The sequence below is a fragment of the Callorhinus ursinus genome, unplaced genomic scaffold (genome assembly GCF_003265705.2).
Source record: "Callorhinus ursinus isolate GAN/ISIS: 27379988/994484 unplaced genomic scaffold, GSC_fseal_2.0 scaffold61, whole genome shotgun sequence".
Lineage (NCBI taxonomy): Eukaryota > Metazoa > Chordata > Mammalia > Carnivora > Otariidae > Callorhinus > Callorhinus ursinus.
The window spans coordinates 3,618,383-3,637,980 of NW_027397123.1; the positions used below are offsets into that span (position 1 = coordinate 3,618,383).

Consider the following 19,598-nt stretch of genomic DNA (forward strand, 5'->3'; position numbering starts at 1 on the left):
AGTTTTGAGACGAGGAGACCTCAACACAGGGAAGTCCTGCCCATGTGACCTAACCTGACAGGGCAGGGCCCTGGCCGCACATCAGAATGCCCTGCAGAGCCTTTGTAAAATGTCAAAGCCATGCTAAGACTAGTGAATGAAACTCTGGTGAGGAACAGGGTAATATCTGCAATTTCACAGAAGCTCCCTGCAAGATACTCACTAATCACCAGAGAAAAAGAGGCTTCACAGCGGGAAAGCCTGGCAGACACCACCTTCACCAAGGGCCGGAGTGAACACCACCCGTCGTAGGAGAGATCAATATCTAGCCTCTCGCTAGAATGCAGAGGCGAAAGCAGAATTCCTTCTGATACAGAAGCTCAGTCTATGAGGAAACATCAGACAAGCCCAAAGGCTGGGGCATTCTACAAAATACCTGGCCTGTAATCCTCAAGTGTCAAGGTTATCAAAGTCAACAACAGATGAAGAAACCGCTTCAGACTGAAGAAACCTGAAGAGACAACTAAATGCAACATGTGATACTGGACAGAACCCTTTCGCTCTAAAGAACATTCTTGGGATAAATGGTAAAACTTGAAAGAGGCTTAGATAGTAGTGATGTACCAATTCTAATTTCCTGCCTTTGCTGATCATATTGTGGTTTTGAAGGATAATGCTCCTCCCCACCGGAAATACACACTAAAATAATCAGAGGTACAGGGGTGTCCATGTCTGCAGCTTGCTCTCAAATGGTTCAGAAAAAAAAAATTACCACATATATAGACCAAGAATGATAAAGCAAATGTGGCAAAAGGTTAACATTTGGGGAAAACGGGTGAAAGGTATACAGGCATTCTTTCTATTGTTCTTTAAAGTCTAAAATTATTGGGCGCCTGGGTGGCTCAGTTGGTTAAGCGACTGCCTTCGGCTCAGGTCACGATCCTGGAGTTCCAGGATCGAGTCCAGCATCGGGCTCCCTGCTCGGCGGGGAGTCTGCGTCTCCCTCTGACCCTCCCTCCTCTCATGTGCTCTCTCTCTCTCTCTCATTCTCTCTCTCAAATAAATAAAATCTTTAAAAAAAAAAATAAAGTCTAAAATTATTTCAACATAAAAAGTTTAAAAGTTGCCAATACCCAGAAGTGGCTTCTGTCTCCGCCTCATCTCTCCCTCACTCACTCCTTCATTCCAGGCACAGGACTCCCTGGCTGCTCCTCAAAAACTCCAAGATTCTTTTTTTTTTTTTAAGATTTTATTTATTTATTTGACAGAGACAGAGATAGCAGGAGCAGGAACACAAGCAGCGGGAGTGGGAGAGGGAGAGCGGCTTCCCTCCGAGGAGGGAGCCCGATGCGGGGCTCGATCCCAGGACCCTGGGATCATGACCTGAGCCGAAGGCAGACACTTAACGAATGAGCCACCCAGGCGCCCAAAAAACTCCAAGATTCACAAGGCAGGGCCTTTGTGCTTGCTGCTCCCTCTACCTGGAACACTCTCCCCACACTTTCACAGGGGTCACCCCCTTACTTCTCAGCCTCCAGGAGGTCCTCCCTGGGCCCTCTGATATGGTTCCCCTCTCCCCCACCCTTCTCTGCCTGCACACCCGCCCTAACACATCCTCATTCTTTCCTCCACAGCAATGGTCAGAGTTGGCTAGTAATTTGCCAGCTGGTTTAGTCGTCTCCCCCGCTGAGCTATCAGCTCTACAAGAGCAGAGATTCTCACTGTCCTCAGCACCTGGAACACTACCTAGCACAAAGCAGCAGAATGTAGCTGAACCAGTGGGTGAGTGAATGAGTTAGCCACCCACCTACAAGCTTCCAAGCAATGTGGGGAAGGGGGTAGGTGCCAGGACCCTGGTCCCACCCCTACCCAAAGCCCAGGGCCCAGCCTACCTGGCAGTGTTAAAAATGTGCTGCTGCTTGTTCTCCTTGGGATTCAAAATCACCACCACACAGCTGGGGAGAAAGAGGAAAATGTGCCCAAACTAAAGGACGTACTAGGGTCCAGGGATGATTCCATTCCCAATACAAGAGCCCAAACATAAATAAGGCTCCCTCTGAACAGAAGAGTCTCTCCTCCCCCTCCAGGTATCTATGCTGAGAATTCTAGGGCACTGCACATTATTAAATAATATATCCTTAAACAGAAACCAACACTTCCTCTGTGGTAACTATTCTGTCAGACCCTGGGCTAATGAATAATAAAGACTTTATGGGCATAATCTCTTTAAATCCTCATAACTGCCAGGTGAAGTCGGACATCTCAGTCCGCTTTTAGAGATGAGGAAACTTGCAGCCCAGAGAGGGAAAAATCCTTTGCCCAGGGCAAGCCAGCTGGTCAGGGACAGAGTGGGGATATGAATCCATACGCTGTCAGATTCAAGAGCCCACCCCTGTCCTCTATCCTGGACTGCATCCCAAAGACTGAATAACGGATACAGTTCATTAAGAATAACTACAGGTCTGAGGGGCGCCTGGGTGGCTCAGTTGGTTAAGCGACTGCCTTCGGCTCAGGTCATGATCCTGGAGTCCCGGGATCGAGTCCCGCATCGGGCTCCCTGCTCAGCAGGGAGTCTGCTTCTCCCTCTGACCCTCCCCCCTCTCATGTGCTCTCTCTCTCTCTCTCTCTCATTCTCACTCTTTCAAAATAAATAAATAAATCTTTAAAAAAAAAAAAAAAGAATAACTACAGGTCTGGCTTGCCCTATAGGCATGAAAGGGTCCCTTCAGTGCCTAGAACAGTGCCAGGCTAGATCAGTATTTGTGTAATCAACAGCAGGAGGATATCTTTCAGTCCTCTCAACTACCCAAGAGGAGGAGATCACTAGTTCTGTTTTATGGATGAAAAAGGAGGTGCTCCCAAGAGGATCACGTGGTGGAGCTGGGCCACGAATCCAGGTTGTCTGACACCACGGCTTGGGTCTTTCCCAGAATCACTGCCACCTCCCACCTGCAGTCACAATAAGGCTTTCGTAGTGCTCACCACAGGCCAGGTACTACTCTAGACACGGATGGGCCCAGGGAATCCTCTCTGCAGCCCTCAGGGGTAGGCAGCTTATCTGCAGTCTACATATGGAAAACCCACCATTCACTCACCCTGCTAGGTAGGCCACGTGGCCTGTGCTAGGGTCACAGGTTAGGCCACTGCTGTTCTGGGCCGTGATGCCAAGTACCTTCTCCAGTGACACCTGTGGGGAAAAAGTCCAAGTCAGAAGGACCTGTCCCAGGAGGTCCTTCGTGGCACCAGTGCTTCAGCCACCCATTCAGTCCCTGTGACCTCCAACACCGAGCTTCTACAGTCAGGCTACCAACAGCTAACATCTGATCTTCTCAACACGGCTTTGAAGGACACAGAATGGTGAGGAAGACAGATAAAATCCCTGCCTTCCTGGAGCTCACATTCTAGTGGTGATGGGAGGGAGGATATAAAAAACAACAAATATGTAAAATAGATGTCAGGTGATGATAGGAGCAAAGAGAAAAATAAAGCAGAGAAAGACATTGGGAGTATAGGGGAAGGAGAGAAGGCCTCACGGAGAAGGTGACCTCTGAATAAGTTTCTAAGTATTTTATATGGATGAAAGATCTGAAACCCCACAACAACCCAAGGAAGAAGGCACAATGGTCACCCCTATTTTATTTTTTTTTAATTTTTTTTATTTATTTGACAGAGAGAGACACAGTGAGAGAGGGAACACAAGCAGGGGGAGTGGGAGAGAGAGAAGCAGACTCCATGCTGAGCAGGAAGCCTGATGTGGGGCTCAATCCTAGGACCCCTAGATCATGACCTGAGCTGAAGGCAGACACTTAGCTGACTGAACCACCCAGGCATACTAGAATATCTTTTTCTTTCTTTTTTTTTTTTTTTAAGATTTTATTTATTTATTTGACAGAGCAAGACACAGCGAGAGAGGGAACACAAGCAGGGGGAGTGGGAGAGGGAGAAGCAGGCTTCCCGCTGAGCTGGGAGCCCGATGTGGGGCTCGATCCCAGGACCCCGGGATCACGACCTGAACCAAAGGCAGATGCTTAACCGACTGAGCCACCCAGGCACCCCATAATGGTAATTTTTAAAGTAGATCTTATGTCAGCCAGAGGGACTCTGTGCCACCAAAGAAGAAAAATAAATAAATGACACCAATTACCCAAAATACACAATCAAAGCAGTGGCAGCTACCACTAAAAGAGTAATTGCAATGTGCCAGGTATTGTTCTAATGCTTAAGATATGTGAGCTCACTTAATCCTCACAAACACCCTACAAGGAAATCTTTATATTTATAAATACATATTTACATTATTATCCTCATTATTCTCATTTATATTATATCCTTATTTCCTCAGATGAGGAAATTGAGGCACAGAAAAGTTCATAACAAGAACAGAATTAAGGGGGCACCTGCATGGCTCAGTGGGTTAAGTGTCTGCCTTTGGCTCAGGTCGTGATCTCAGGGTCCTGGGATAGAGCCCTGCATTGGGCTCCCTGCTCCACGGGGAGTATGCTTCTCTCTTTCCCTCTGCGCCCGGCTCATGCTTACTTTCTCCCACTCTCTCAAAATAAATGAATAAAATCTTAAAAACAAAACAAAACAGAATTAAGGTTTAAGCCCAGGCAGTCTGGGTCCAGAGGCTGTTAACCACATTGTTTACTGCCTCTCTGAAATTGCTATTGCTATTCCTTTATTTTATACACAGGTTAGAGCTCACAAGGCACGTTCAGGAACATACAAGATAAGGGCTACGAAGTACAAGAGGCTAGGTAAAAGATTAAAGTAGATGTCTGTCTTAGGCTGGGGTTCGAGAAGACCTCTCAGGGTAGGGATATTCAGGCTGAGATTTGAGGGATGAGGAGCCGGCCAGGTGGACTGCAGCGAAAAGCCCAGAGGACTCAGCACTTAGGAGGTGGTAAAGAGCCTGGAGCCTCAGGAAAACAGAAAGCAGGCTAGGGTGACTGAAAATTGGTAAAAGGGAGGACAATGGAGGTATGGCCAGAGAGGTGGGCAGGGCCCACTTGCCCAGGCCTTGCAGCCAGGAATGGGTGATATAATCAGAGTGCAGCAGGAATCCTTGTGGCAGGAACAAGATCCACCAGCATCTACCATGTTTCCACCCTCTACCTGGACTCTGCCAAGCAGGTCATAGTCACAATTTCATTTCTGCTCCCTGCAACTCCGTGGTATGGTTATTGTAACTTCTATTTTATAAAAACAGACTTTGTAGCTCAGAGAGTTGGAGAACAATTTTTTAAACTGCTGCTGTGCTAATGGAATTCTTTCTACCTACTCTAAAATCTTTCTCTAAGAACTCAGGGAACTGTTCTGTACGCCCCCCGCCCCCGGAAGCGCTGCTGAGATTTTACAATTACTCAAATGGTCTCCATAATTTGGGGTGGTAATAGGTAATGAATTCCACACTGGTAAGGGAGAAGGAAAGAGAAGGCAGGTAAGGCGAGAAGGTGAACTGAGGGACAGACGAGGTAGGTAGGACTGGGGACTGAACACTGGTAGATACCCTAAAGATCCAGCGAAGAGAGAGGTCAACAAAAATGGAAGGGCCCAGAGACACATCTAAAGGTGACTGAAGGGGCGCCTGGGTGGCTCCGTTGTTAAGCGGCTGCCTTCCGCTCAGGTCATGATCCCAGGGTCCTGGGATCGAGCCCCACATCGGGCTCCCTGCTCAGCGGGAAGCCTGCTTCTCCCTCTCCCACTCCCCCTGCTTGTGTTCCTGCTCTCACTGTCTCTGTCAAATAAATAAATAAAATCTCAAAAAAAAAATAAAGGTGACTGAAGGGATACGCAGGAAGGAGGGAGCCAATGGTGATTAGAACTAAAATACACTGGGAGCGAGGGGAGAAATGGCTAGGAATGTTAGGCATTACCCGAGAGAGGAGGAGACGGGGGAGTGGGAAGAGCCCTGGCTAACGGGGCGGGACCTTGAAACGAAGCCGGCCAGAGAGGAGCCTGAGGGGTTGAGCCGAGGGCTGATAGGCGGGGCCAACGATCTAAGGTCGGGACGAGGGGAGGCCCAGGGACCCTGAACCTGGGGTGGGCTGGGCAAACAGCTCCTCACCCGGTTCTGCACCGTGTCCTCCGGCGCCGCCGAGAGTCGTGTCCGCCGCCGGAGACAGAGCGGCGGAGCGGGGGGCGGAGAGCCCTGGCCCCTCCGCGCCGAAACTCCCACCGTGACGGACGGCAGCTTCTCGACTGCATCGTTCCGCGCGTAGCCTCCGGGCCCCAAGGCTGCCATCGTCGTGCCGGAGCCCGGCGACCGTTACGCTCCTTAACCGCCGCCGCCGCTTCCGCGACCCGCTAGAAGAGCAAACGGCCACGGGAAAAGCCGCCGCCGCCGCCCATTGGACGCGGCCGTCCGCGTCTGGCCAATGTCAGGGCTGCCGGGAGGCGGTTTTGACCAATGAGGGCTGAGAGGCGGAGCGAAGTATATGGCAGGGTGGAGCCATAGCTAGTTTACTTGATGCCTGATCAAGAGAAGTGGCGTTTTTTATGCGGTTTGTGTTTTTTTACCATTAACAGACATTTAGGTTTTAACTTTTAGGTAGCTAAGACCAAAGCCTCAGGTTCGCTTTTTACTGCACTCCCCATCCCCGAGCAACTACCCACGCAATAGCAGTCACCCGGATGTAAGCGTAGGGTGGAGCCGAACGAGACGGACCACTTGGCGCAGGCTCAGAAAAGCCGTGACTCCACCTCTCCCCCAACACGTGGTAAGGTCCGGAGGGCTAGGAACAGGCTTTGCGCCGAAGGCCTCGCCTTTCCCCGTTTGTCACGTGACCAGGGTGTAACTGGTAACACGGCTGGGCGCGTAGCGCGCAGGCGCTCTCTCTCCCCTCCCCTGCACGTGACGAAGCACCAGGGCCCATCACGTGAGGCAGGCGGAGAGCGGGCGGGGCCGGGTTCGGCGGCGTTCGGCGAGAACCAAAGTGAGACTGCAGACTGGGCGGGACTCAACAGGGTGGAACAGCCATGCCCAAGTACTGCCGGGCTCCGAACTGCTCCAACACTGCGGGCCGACTGGGCGCTGACAACCTCCCTGTGAGCTTCTACAGGTGAGCGCAAGCGCAGGGCGGGGCTTCTGGGGGCGGGGACCGAGGGTAACTGCCCCTGTGCGGGGCGCCTGGGCAGCTTGCAGGTGTCTAGAAGTAAGGCTAGCAAGGTGAAGAGACGGTCTTCTCTGCACTAAATACGGCACATACGAAGGTGCAGTTGTGTTAAAGCGCAGGGATAGACTATTAACTACAGGTAGTGAAAGGGGCGAGCGTGAGAAGTGGGACTGTGGAGGGAGGAGCCTAAAACTGCCCACTCGTTATTTCCACGAATTTGAGATATCTCAAACGGAAAACATCCGAAACTGAGCTCCTGATCTTGTCTCCCTCCCAAACCTTCCACAACCTTTCCTATTTCAGTTAAGAGCTTCCTCCATCTTTCCTGTTGTCAGGCTGGTAACCTTACAGTTAACCTTACCTCTTTTCTTTCCTCGCACTTGAGAAAGTAAAAATTAGCTTGAACTGTTAAAAAAAAAATCTGTCTTCCCATTTATTATTCCCCGGCTGGACTAAAAGACACGGGAAAATCTGGGTGAAGAGTTAATGGGAAAAATATTTCTACATTTTTCTCAGGGACATGCTGCAGATGTAAAGTGAAAAAAAAAAATCCCGTCTGAGTGACTGCTGCTTTTTTACTAGGAAACTTTGTTCTCTAAAGTCATAGGCTGTCCTAAACTTCGCCATTTGGAGTTACAGCAGTAAAAATGAAACATCTCACTTAATGTCTGGAGGAGTTGTCATTTTGACACTGAGAAGCAACCCCAGTTACTTCTGTCCAGGTGCAGAGCTTCAGGTAAGGCATTTCTGGACACAGTTTTCCACATCTACCTAAACTTTATTGCTTTCAAGGAGACAGGACCCTGGACTCACTTCACAATCCAGATCTGATATCTATCCACACAGTTCTGCTTACCCAAACAATTCCATTTACATTTCACCTAAAATTCACCCTTCTCTCAAATCCAAATAATAACCTGTCTTTTCCTTTGTTGGGTGAGACTCCTCATAGTACCTCCAGTGTGCAGTTTCCCTCATTGCCATGGTAAATGAACCTAGGACTCTGTTGGACTACAGGTGTGTCCCTGGTGGCCTTAGTCTAAATGGGCCAGGACGCATTCCTCATCCAGTCCATCAGCAGATCCTGTTGGCTCTCCCTTTAAAATATATCCAGAACTGACCACTTCTGACCCTCTTCTCTGTCTGCATTCTGGTTCTGGCCATTGCCATCTCCTGACTGCACTATTTTAGTAGCCTCTTCGGCGGTCAACCCACACCCACACTCTGATCCCCACACATAGTCACAGGGAACCTGTGTACTCCTGAGTCAGATCAGAGTCTTCCTCTGTTCAGATCCTCCCCTGGCTCCCACCTCGCTCTAGAAAAGACAAAATGGTGAGACTGGAGCAGACAGAAAGCCCTACAAAACGCTACAGGAGCTGGATCCCCAATATCTGTATGACCTCATTTCCTTCCTCCTGCACCTTACCACTATGCTGTAGTGTCACTGGCAACTCTGTGTTCCCCTAGCATGCCAGGCACACTGTTGCCCCAGGGACTTTGCTTGTGCTTTCCCTTCTGCCTGGAAAGGTCTTACCTTTATGGTCACCACTCTAGGTAAAATGATAACTCTCTCCTGCTTTATTTTTTCCTTTTAATGCTTATCACTATCTGGCATATCACATATTTGATGTATTCATTTATTGACTCCCCCGCTAGAATGTCAGCTCCATGAAGGCAGAGATTTTTCTCTGTCTTGTTCTCTGTTATTTCCCCAGCCCTCAAACAGTGCCTGGCACATAGTGGGTAATCAGTAAATATTTGTTGGATGAATTTCATTAATGCATTTCAGATGGCCTCCCCCAGGAAACCCAGCAATCCGTGTCCCTTGAGGGACCCTGGTGCAGAGTAGGAGTAACGCAGAGGGGTCTTTAAAACTAAATCAGCGTGTCCAGAATCGCTTTTTTAGATATGTCACTCTGGTACTGTTTATTAATTCAGCAACTCTCAGTGTCTCCTGGAGTAAGGAAGCCCCTGCTGGACACAGAGGACCCTGACAGATCTTGTTCCTGTCCGGACAGAGCTCTTGGATAGGTGAAGGGTCCAACATTGAAGAACTGAACACCCAACCCTGGGAGTAACTCCCCATCCTTTCTTCAGCACTGCTGTCCCCCGTCCAGTCCATCAACCCATCCTTTGACTTACCCTCCAAACACATCCCTACCCTGCATCAGTCACAACAAAACCCCTAATACCTTGGCAACAGTTATAAATGCAAATGGGAATATCCTAACTGAACTATTAGGAAATAACAGAAAACCCCTACATCTCCATCCTGATCACTTCTCATGACCTCTGCTCTCACAGTTAGTTCAGGCCGCCATCCTCCGTTAATGAGACATTGAGATGGCTGCTTGCTGGCCTCCCTGCCTATACTTCTGCGTCCCTTACAAGAACAACAATAACTTATTTGGAGAGCACTTATTGTATGCTAGGCACTGTTCTAAGTGCTTCACATATAATAACGAGGAGAACAATGACAATTGTACAGAGCAACCAGATGACTTTATAAAAATCAGTTCATGTCTATGTTTAAATCTCATCAATGGCTGCCCATTTCCACCTCAAGGCTCACAGCCGAGTCAGTCTTGCAGAAGTCACATGGTTAAGAGTTTGGTGAGGAGCTGTTTCCTAAGGAGATTCAGGAGAAGGCATGGATGGCAGGAAGGAACAAGGTGAAACCTATCGAAGGAAGTGGCTGCCAGGGAATAACATAAGAGCCTGCCAGGCAGCCAGAGGAAACATTCATTAGTTCTGTTTTCAGCCCTTTCGGAACATATGAGAGTCATCTCTAATGGGAAGCCTATGAGTTAGGAATTGTATTTGGGTGGCAGTAAGAAAGTTGTGAAATATTATTGACTTAAAAATAATTAGGGAGGTGATAGGGTACAGCGTGGTTAAGTTATGCTGCAAAAACAGACACAAAATCTCTTACTATAACAAAGGTTTATTTCTCATTCACACTATGTCCTTTGCAGACCATTTGTGGACCTACTCTGCAATATCCTAACCTGGGACTCAGGCCAAAGGAGCCTCCCCTGTGTAGAATATTGCTGGTCTTGTAGGAGGGGGAAAAGAGAAAGTAGGAAGAATCACCCAATGTCTCCTCATAAATGCTATATTTAGAAGTGGCCCATGTCACTGTCAGTCCTTTTTGGCCAAAGCAAGTCTATGTCAAGCCTCAGGTCACTGCAGTAGAGAGATGTAATCCTCATGTGGAGAAGGGCAGCAAATATTTTGAACAATAATAGAATCCACCAAGGGTTTATTTTTCTCTCAAATAAAACAAATACAGAGGTTGACAGGCCAGCACTTGTGTGGCAGGTCCACAATCGTTAGGGCTGAGGTTCCTATCTTTCTGTGCTGTCATCCTTAGCATGCGGCTTCCGTGCAAGATGGCCGCCAGGTGCCCCAGCCATCATCACCTGGTAAGAAGAAAAGAGAAGGAAGAGCAAAAGGGGCTCCAACTGTGAACTGAGTTAGCCCCCTTTATAAAGCCTTCCCAGAAACCCCACCCAATGGTGAGTTCTTCATCATTGGTCACCCCCAACTACAAAGAAGACTAGGAAATGTAGTAATTTAGCTGGGCATTTAACCACCCTGCAGACATTTTGAATTGATTTTAACTTTTTTTTTTTTTAAAAGAAGGACTTCTAGCAGTGTATGCCACTACATGATCTAGAAAGATGACCAACGAGACTACACTATTCTATAGAAAAGGAGGGCACTGGCTGTCCACTTGAAGTAGATTTTATTTTTATTTTTTAAAAGATGTATTTATTTATTTGACAGAGGGAGCAAGAGAACACAGGCAGGGGGAGCAGTAGAGGGAGAGGGAGAAGCAGGCTCCCCACAGAGCAGGGAGCCTGATCTGGGGCTTGATCCCAGGACCCTGGGATCATGACCTGAGCCAAAGGCAGATGCTTAACTGACTGAGCCACCCAGGTGCCCCTAAAGTGGATTTTTAGATTGCCCATTATAAAAGTGTTGCTATCCAGAGGAACAAAGGAGAGTAAGAAAAAGACCAAGTGAGGAGGACGGTTTTCATGATACTTTCCTCCTTTGCCCCTTGAACTGTCCTGATCCATTTGAGGACCCTTCGCATTTAAGGTGCCATCCCAGATTTCTCACACAACACGAAAGCATTCACTGGCCGGAACACGGCCCCACCTACATAAAGGAACCTGGGAAACATAGTCTTTCAGCACAGCACATGCTGACCTCAACTAAAGTTGGAGTTTTGTTAGTAAGGAAGAAGAAAAGGAGGTGTGGAGTAGTCACTTGTCAGTCTCTGCCAAGGAGGAGGGGGCGGGGAAGGCTGCTGCAAGAGATGTCTTGTGCGTGTCCAGGCAGAATGGGCTTGATGGGAGGATTTGCATCCCAAACAATGGCGAAAAGGACTGTGGCCACCAGAGGTCCTGGCTGGGTGCCCTGGGGTTCTGCTCTTTGGGCGCCACAGCTCAGATTCTGAGTCAGCCCCTCTGTCCTCTTTGAGCAGCTGCACCCCCACCCCCAGCCGCCCCGTCCGTCGGCCCTTTGGCTGGGAAGTCTTGCCCCCATGCCCATCTCTGTTCATCCTGCCCACCTCCTTTCTAATGTGTCTCTTCCAGTTTCTTTATGCAAATACAAGCAAATCTGAAAACGTGTCCTAATTTCCCCCTTTATCACTGTATTGGTTTCCTGCGGATACTGAAACAAATTTGATGGCTTAAAACAGCAGAAATTATCCTCTCACAGTTCTGGGGACCAGAAGTGCAAGTCAGTTTTACTGGGCCAGAATCAAGGTGTTGGCAGGGTTGCCCTCCCAGCAAGGCTGGCTGTAGGAGAGAATCCGTTTCTTGCCTCTTCCGATTTCTGGTGGCCACGTCACTCCAACCTCTGCCTTTGTGGTCACATCACCTTCTCTTTCATCTGGTGTAATATCCGCTCGTCCCTCTTACAAGGACCCTTGCGATTGCATGTTGGGCCCAAATGAACGATCTAGGATGACTTCCTCAGGAGCCTTAACTTAATCACATCTTTGGTCGTGCAACGTAGTATTCACAGGTTCCAGGGATTAGAACATGGATATCTTTTGGGGGCTGTTACCGAGCCTGCCACAATTACTAAAAGCAGATATACTCTGTTTAGAACTTTGCTCTTTTCACGGAATGTATATGCCTGAAAATAGCATGTGAGTGCATAGAGCGCCTCCACATTCTGTTTTAGGCTTGTGTGGTATTCCTTTGTGTGCATGTGCCTGAATTTGTTACCTTGTCTCCTATAGATGGTGGTGTCCCCCACTCTCTATCACCCCTGAGTCTGCCCTTTTGACAAAGAGAGAGAGGGCCTCGGAGCCCGCAGCAGATGAAGGTATCCAGCTATATTTCTGGTCAACTTCTGTTCATGGAATTGATACTGGTCTTCCATTTTCAGTTGTGGTATAAAGTTTCTCTTTGAGGTATCTTTGTTTCATTTTTAAAGTTGGTCAATTTTAAGAAAAATATTAAATAATGTGACAGATATGGAAGGTATTGCGCAGGTGGAATGTGAATGACTGACTATTTGGTTATCTAATGCCACATAACAAACTATCTCAAAATTTAACTGCTTAAAATAAACATTTAATGTGTCACAGGTGCTGACAGCTGCCACAGGACAGACTGGCCAGAACTCAATTATGTGGCCACCCCTGGCTGCATATGAAGCTGGAAAAAGGGATCTTCATCTTGGACAGTCTTGAGTCTCAGATAATATCCACCCACTCCCACAGGGAAAGCTTTTATTTAGTTCATTTTTTAAGCTTTAATTTTTAATTTGTATTTTTAATTGTCAAATACATATAAAATCTACCATCATAGCCATTTTTTAATATACAGCTCAGTAATATTAAGGATATTCTCGTTATTGTGCAATCAGTCTTCAGAACCTTGTCATCTTGCAAAACTGAAACTCTATACCTGTTGAACAACAGATCCCAATTTCCTACTCCCCCCAGCCCCTGGAAACCACTGTTCTATTTCTTTTTCTATGAATTTGACTACTCTAGATACCTCATATATTTTGTGTGTGTGACTGGCTTATTTCACTTACTGTAATGTCCTCAAGGCTCACCATATTATATAGCATGTGTCAGAATTTCCTTTTTAGGGGCACCTGGGTGGCTCAGTCGTTAAGTGTCTGCCTTCGACTCAGGTCATGGTCCCAGGGTCCTGGGATCGAGCCCTGCATCAGGAAGCTTGCTTCTCCCTCTCCCATTCCCCCTGCTGGTGTTCCCTCTTTCGCTGTGTCTCTCTCTGTCAAATAAAATCTTAAAAAAAAAAAAAATTTTCCTTTTTAAGAATAATATTCTGTTGTATGCATGTACCACATTTTCTTTATCCATTCATCCATTGATGGATATTGGGTTTCTTCTAGCTTTTGGCTATTGTGAATAATGCTGTTAGGAACATGAGTGTGCAAATATCTCTTCGAGACCCCACTTAACGATACTTTTAGGTATATACCTAGAAGCAGAATTGCTGGATCATATGGTAATTCTATTTTTACTTTTTTTGAGGAGGTACCATACTGTTTTCCATAGTGGCTGCACCATGTTACATTTCCCACCAGCAGCACACAGGATTCCAGTTTCTGCATATCCTCACTAGCACTTGTTTTGATTTTTATTTATTTTTTAAAAAGATTTATTTATTTGAGAGAGAGAGAGAGGTCACACACACACGAGTGCAAAGAGGGGCGGGAGAGGGAGAGAGAAACTTTTAGCAGACTCCTCACTAAGCTCAGAACCCAACGTGGGGCTTGATTTCGTGACCCTGAGATCATGACCTGAGCAGAAACCAAGAGTCGGACACTTAACCGACTGCGCCACCCAGGGGCCCCTCAGTTTTTACTATTTTTTTTTAAGATTTTATTTATTAGAGAGAGTGTGTGAGCACAGGCAGGGGTGGAGAGGGTGAGGGACAAGCAGACTCCCTGCTGAGTATGGAGCCCAATCCCAGGACCCGGAGATCATAACCTGAGCTGAAGATGCTTAACCGACAGCCACCCAGGCGCCCCCCCCCCCGTTTTGATTTTTTTGTAGTACCCATTCTGATGGTTATGAGGTGATATCTGATGGTTTTGAATTGCATTTCCCTAATGATTAGTGGTATTGAGCATCTTTCCATATGCTTGTTGCCCATCTGTATATCTTCTTTGGAGAAATACCTGTTCAAGTCTTTTGCCCATTTTTAATGGGGTTAATTTTTGTTGTTGAGTTGTTTAAAAACCTTTTAACAGGTGTTTTCAAGCATACACAAAAAATAGAGTTATATGAATGGATTGTCATGCATCTGTCACTCAGATTCACCAGTTGTCAACATTTTGCTAATCTTTTCCGTCTTTCCCCACCCACTTACACCTTTAATGCATGATTTTAAAGTAAATCCCAGATGTTACTACTTTTACCTATAAATATTTCAGAATGTTTTTCCAACAGATGACTATTTTAGAAGCATAAACCAATGCAATTATCATACCTAGCAAAATTAATTTCTTACAACTATCCAATACCCCATTCATGTTCAGTTTTCCCCAACTGTGTTAAGATGTCTTTTTATGGAATGATTTGTTGCAGACGAGCTCCACAACCTGCAATTGGATGTTTCTTAAATCTCTTTTAATCTATCACCCCACCCCACCCCACCCCCGCCCACACGAATGTGGACACATTCTAGATTTGTCCAGTTTTATAAACTGCTCTCTCAGGCTCATGTGGAGGAACAGATTGTGGGGGAGGACAGAGTGGCCACGGGTGGGGAGATCAGGAAGGAGGCTGCTGCAAAAGTCCAGCCAGGAGGGGATGAAGGCTGGATGGGAGGGGCAGCAGAGGTGGGAGAGGTGGGCTGATGTTGGGTGTTTAAAAGGTGGAGCTGAAGTGGGGGATGCGGTTTGGTGGTAGAGAGAGCCTGGGTAGGAGGCAGGGCCAGCTTCTGGCCTGGGGAGACCGAGGTTTGGAGCCCAGGGATCTCTGGGTGTGCATGTCCTCGGAGAGGGCTGGGACTGCACCTGATATTGCTGACACCGTAACCCCACGGTCCCTGGCTGGTTCCCACTGAACCCGCTCAGGTCATGAGATCAGGGATTGGCTGCGGCACATGGGCCATGAGGACTGGGTGCCCAGCTGCCACCAGCACCTGTGCAGTGAGCACTTCCCACCGTCCTGCGTCCAGTGGAGCTGGGGTGTGCGCTACCTGTGGGCTGATGCAGTGCTGTCCATTTTCTCCCTGGCGCCCCCTGCTAAGGTGAGCAAAAGGAGGTCCTGCTGCTGGAGTCTGACCCCCAGTCTTCCCCCCCCCCCGGAAATGACCCGTGGAGTCTGATCCCCAGCCCTCCTCTCCTGAGGGAAGTCCCTCCTGCAGCCTGATCCCCAGCCCTCCCTTCCTGAGGGAAGTTCCTCCTTGAGGTCTGGCCTTATCTGAGGGCAGTACCCCTCGGAGTCTGGCCCTGATGCCCCCCCCCCGCCCACTCCCAATCCCATGCCTCGTCTTCCAGAGGCAGCAGAGTTCCCGAAGCACTGAGAAGGCAGGCGTGCCTCCCTCCCCACCGGAGGCCGCGCCCCTATCCCCAGGACCAGCTGTGTGGCCCCTGGGCCCCCGTGCACATCGTGGTACTGGGGTCAGCATCCGGAGGCCCTGAGGCCACGACCGCCGTGTTCCTGACCCCCCCCTGCCCCCTGCTCCTGCCGGGCCCACAGCCTGGAGTCCAGGCCCAGCAACCCCTGGCCAGGCTGGGCACAGTACTGGGAGCGCTGCAGCGGCGGGTGCGGAGACTGCAGGGGCGCCAGGAGCAGCCCCAGGGGCAGCTGTGGGCTATAGAGCAGCTGGGGCAGCAGGTGTGCAAGGAGGGCCTGCCACCCAGGGGCACCGGGGCATGCTGTGCCTGGTGAGTGGGGCCACCTAGCCCCCGTAGCATATGTATTTTCTTTTCTTTTCTTTTTTTTAAAGATTTTATTTATTTTTTGACAGAGAGACGAGAGAGGGAATACAAGCAGGGGGAGTGGGAGAGGGAGAAACAGACTCCCTGCTGAGCAGGGAGCCCGATTCGGGGCTCCATCCCAGGACCCCAGGACCGTGACCTGAGCCGAAGGCAGACGCTTAACGACTGAGCCAGCCAGGCGCCCCCATATGTATTTTCGTTTAAACTAGAGTCCAGTATTTAAAAGAACATTTCACTCATGTTTCCAAGTTTCTGGCTTGTCTTGAAAAGAGTCCATCTGGCAACACCTACCAACTATTGGTCAGAGCAGGGTAATGGCTGCTCTATTTATTAATAATATTTAAGGAGCCTTTACTCTCTGCCAGGCAGCGTTAATAACTTACTGAAAACTCACTATGACCTTGATGCGGCTCTGGTCCCCATTTTTCAGATGAAAAAACAGGCGCCAGGATGCTACAGTCACTTGCCCAAAGTCAGGCAGCCAGGAAGCTGCAGAACGAGGATTCAAGCCAGGTGTCTGACTGCACAGGAGGCTAGTCCTCTCCTGTTGGGAGAGCTCCTTGCCCGGCTCCTAAAAGAGCTTGAGTTTGCAACCTATCTCCTAGAGTCTCCCCGACCCCATCTAAAGGCCCTTTTGCTCCTATATCTTACTACTGACTATTGGAGGAGGGTATCCGGTCTTGAAGAATCAGTTTGACCAGGGCTTTTCCCTGCTTAAAAGCCCCAGAGCCAAGTTTGAGGTCCCAGGGCTCTCAGCCCTGGCTGAACAAGAGAAGTGGGAAGGGGTTTCAGAAAGGAGCCCCTCTGGGATGCCTGGGTGGTTCAGTGGGTTAAGCATCCGCCTTCGGCTCAGGTCATGATCCCGCAGTCTCAGGATCGAGCCCCTCAGTGGACTCCCTGCTCAGCAGGGACCCTGCTTCTCCTTCTGCCCCTCACCCCATTCATGTTTTCTCTCTCTCTCTGTGTGTCTCTCTCTCAAATAAATAAAATCTTAAAAAAAGAAAAGGGTCTTTAAAAAAAAAAAAGGAGCCCCCCAAAGTAGCCCTGTAGCTAAGGTGTCTCAGCCTGACAGCCAGTGGGTTGGATGGCTCACAGATTTTTTCTGGCCTCAACAACAGTGTTTTGAAACAATTTTTGGTCTTTCCTGAAGGCTCAGCAGATGTAGCAGCACTGGGCTCGTATTCGCGGCTAGCATCAGTCAGCTGGAACTGCAATGTGACTGCCCCTGGACGCTCTGTGTTTGAGACTATGACCTGACCATGCTGGGGCATAAGGGGGACATACAGAAGAGCAGGGACAGAGCTCCAACTCAGGCCTGGGACTCTTCATGAAGGCTGCCAGGGCCCCTGGGCTGACAGTGTCTCTCTGCCTCCGCTGCCCCCATTCAATCCTATTTTTCCATGTCCTTCTCTCTTCCCACATTCATCTTTATGTTGCTGCTGCCCCATCTCCGTCCTCCTGTCTGTCTCCCCGTTTCCCCACTGCTCTCTTCACCTGCCTTTTTTTTTTATTAAAATGTTTTATTTATTTATTCATGAGAGTCAGAGAGAGAGAGAGGCAGAGGCAGAGGGAGAAGCAGGCTCCCTGCCTAGCAGGGAGCCTGATGCGGGGGTCGAGCCCAGGACCCCGGGATCATGACCTGAGCCGAAGGCAGACGCTTAACCATCTGAGCCACCCAGGTGCCCCCTGCCTCTTTCTGTGTCCCTCATATCCCTGTCCCTCTCTGTCTTCCTCTGTGTTTGGCCTATGGAGATAGGAGACAGACAGAGTATCTGTCTCTCCATGGCCCCCACATTTTCCTCTGTCCCCATACTTCTTTATTCCCCGCACGAATGTCTCTCTGGCCTCACATCTCTTCTCGTCTCCCCACAAATCTCTCTGCCCACATCTCTGTGTTCCCTGGTATCCCCCCCCCCCACCTTGGCCTCCCTGTTCATCATTTCTCCCGCCGTCCTCTCTGCCCTTTCTCCTGCCCTCCCCTCTTTCCCCTATGTTCTCCATCTCTATCACTTCTTTGTCTGGGACTGCCCGGCTCCCTGGACCGGAGGAATCCCATCATCTGTGGAGGGCCTGACATAGCTGTGGTCATTGCCCAGAGTCCTGCACCTCCCACACTGGATGCCAAGCCTGAGCTCCTGGACACTGAGACCCCCAGTGCGTAAGGACCAGGGCAGATAATGTTGTGGGACAGATGACGGAAAATGAAGAGGGGCGCCTGGCTGGCTCAGTCGGTAGGCGGCTGCCTTCGGCTCAGGTCATGGTCCCGGGGTCCTGGGATCGAGCCCCACATCGGGCTCCCTGCTCAGCGAGAGGCCTGCTTCTCCCTCTCCCACTCGCCCTGCTTGTGTTCTCTCTCTCACTGTGTCTCTCTCTGTCAAATAAATAATTAAAAAAAAAAAAAAGGAAGAGATAGTCCTCATACATGGGCCTGCCTAGCCCCACCACCCATGCCTGGGCCATTGTAGCACCTCCCTCAAGGGCCTGGCTCCAAGCACCCCCTTCTACGGACCCCTTGAACCTTGGGGCTGACCTGGGCCCAAGCCCCATCAATCCTTATTCCCTTTGGTGCCAGGTTCCTGCTACCCCTAGCTTGACACTTCGCGCGGTCAGCAAAACAGTCTCGAAGCAGAACAAGGATTGCTTATTTGGGGAGAATAGTACCTGGTTCTGAAGAGCCCCTCATACCCTTTGCCAAGTATGGTGTTGAGCTGGGTATACAGCAGTGAACACAGCCAATAAAATCCTGCCCTCATAGTACTCCTATTCTGCTTGAGTGGAAGTCAAACTAGTAAACTAATAAACAAGATTAATTTCAGATTGTGATAAGCGCTGTAAAGACTAAATGAAAATGTAATGGGGTGGGGGTGGCAGCTGGATGGATGGAGAGGACTCTCTAAGGAGACAGCATTTGAGCAGACACCTGGATGAGAAGACCTGGTATGGAGGCGTACGTGCTGGATGCTCCAGGGAGAAGAACAGCCCCTGGAAATGCCCAACATCCAGGGGGTCAGCTGGAGGAAGGCAGTGTTGCTATGACAAAGACTGAAGCAGGGGAGGGAGAGTATGTGGGGGGGGTGCAATTTTAGAGCAGAGAAGGTCTCACTGAAAAGGTGCCAATAAGTAAAATCCCAAACGAGGGGAGAGGGGGAACCAAGTGTCTGGGGGAGGAGCATTCTGGGCAGAACGGTCAGTGCAAAGGTCCTGCACTGAGGAGGAGAAAAGGAAGCCAGTGTAGTGCAGTAGATTCGGGGGAGAGTGAGAGGATGAGACGTTGGAGAGATGATGGGGGAAATTTCACCTAGGGCCTTGGGGGCTGCAGTTGAGAACATTAGTTTTTAATCTAGAATGAGGTGCAGCAAGCAGATGTCTTCGCGTCGAGGAGGGCCCTGATGGGGGATGTGTTAGGTCCCTGTGGCTGCATTATAGGGAGCAAGTTGTGGGGTAAGGGACGAGGAGGGAGAACAGGGAGGAGGCTGCTGTCACAGTCCAGGTGGGAGAGGGTGACAGAAGCACCAGGATGAGGGCCTGGGTGTGGGGTGAGGGGGT

At 49.3% G+C, this 19,598-nt stretch overlaps 2 protein-coding genes across 6 annotated transcripts in view; one reads left to right on the plus strand and one right to left on the minus strand.

The window, feature by feature from the left end:
- The window catches only part of WDR62 (WD repeat domain 62), a 42,390-nt gene extending 36,095 nt beyond the window's left edge, over positions 1-6,295 (minus strand). For 4 of the 5 annotated variants that reach the window (XM_073885185.1, XM_073885187.1, XM_073885186.1 and 1 more), the window contains exons 1-3: positions 6,047-6,295; positions 3,075-3,166; positions 1,872-1,934 (exon numbers count right to left, since the gene is read on the minus strand). In XM_073885185.1, the coding sequence (XP_073741286.1) occupies positions 1,872-1,934; positions 3,075-3,166; positions 6,047-6,223 (332 nt within the window). In that variant the 5' untranslated portion in view covers positions 6,224-6,295. The remainder of the gene's footprint in view (positions 1-1,871; positions 1,935-3,074; positions 3,167-6,046) is intronic. The other variant, XM_025854408.2, reaches the window with a different exon arrangement.
- Positions 6,296-6,315: 20 nt separating this feature from the next.
- THAP8 (THAP domain containing 8) lies at positions 6,316-19,508 on the plus strand. Its single transcript, XM_073885141.1, is given in 7 exon segments — positions 6,316-7,040; positions 12,361-12,446; positions 12,712-12,771; positions 15,183-15,358; positions 15,609-15,695; positions 15,697-15,984; positions 17,732-19,508. Coding segments are annotated over 7 exon segments (1,263 nt in total). The 5' UTR covers positions 6,316-6,957; the 3' UTR covers positions 18,215-19,508.
- Positions 19,509-19,598: the final 90 nt, after the last annotated feature.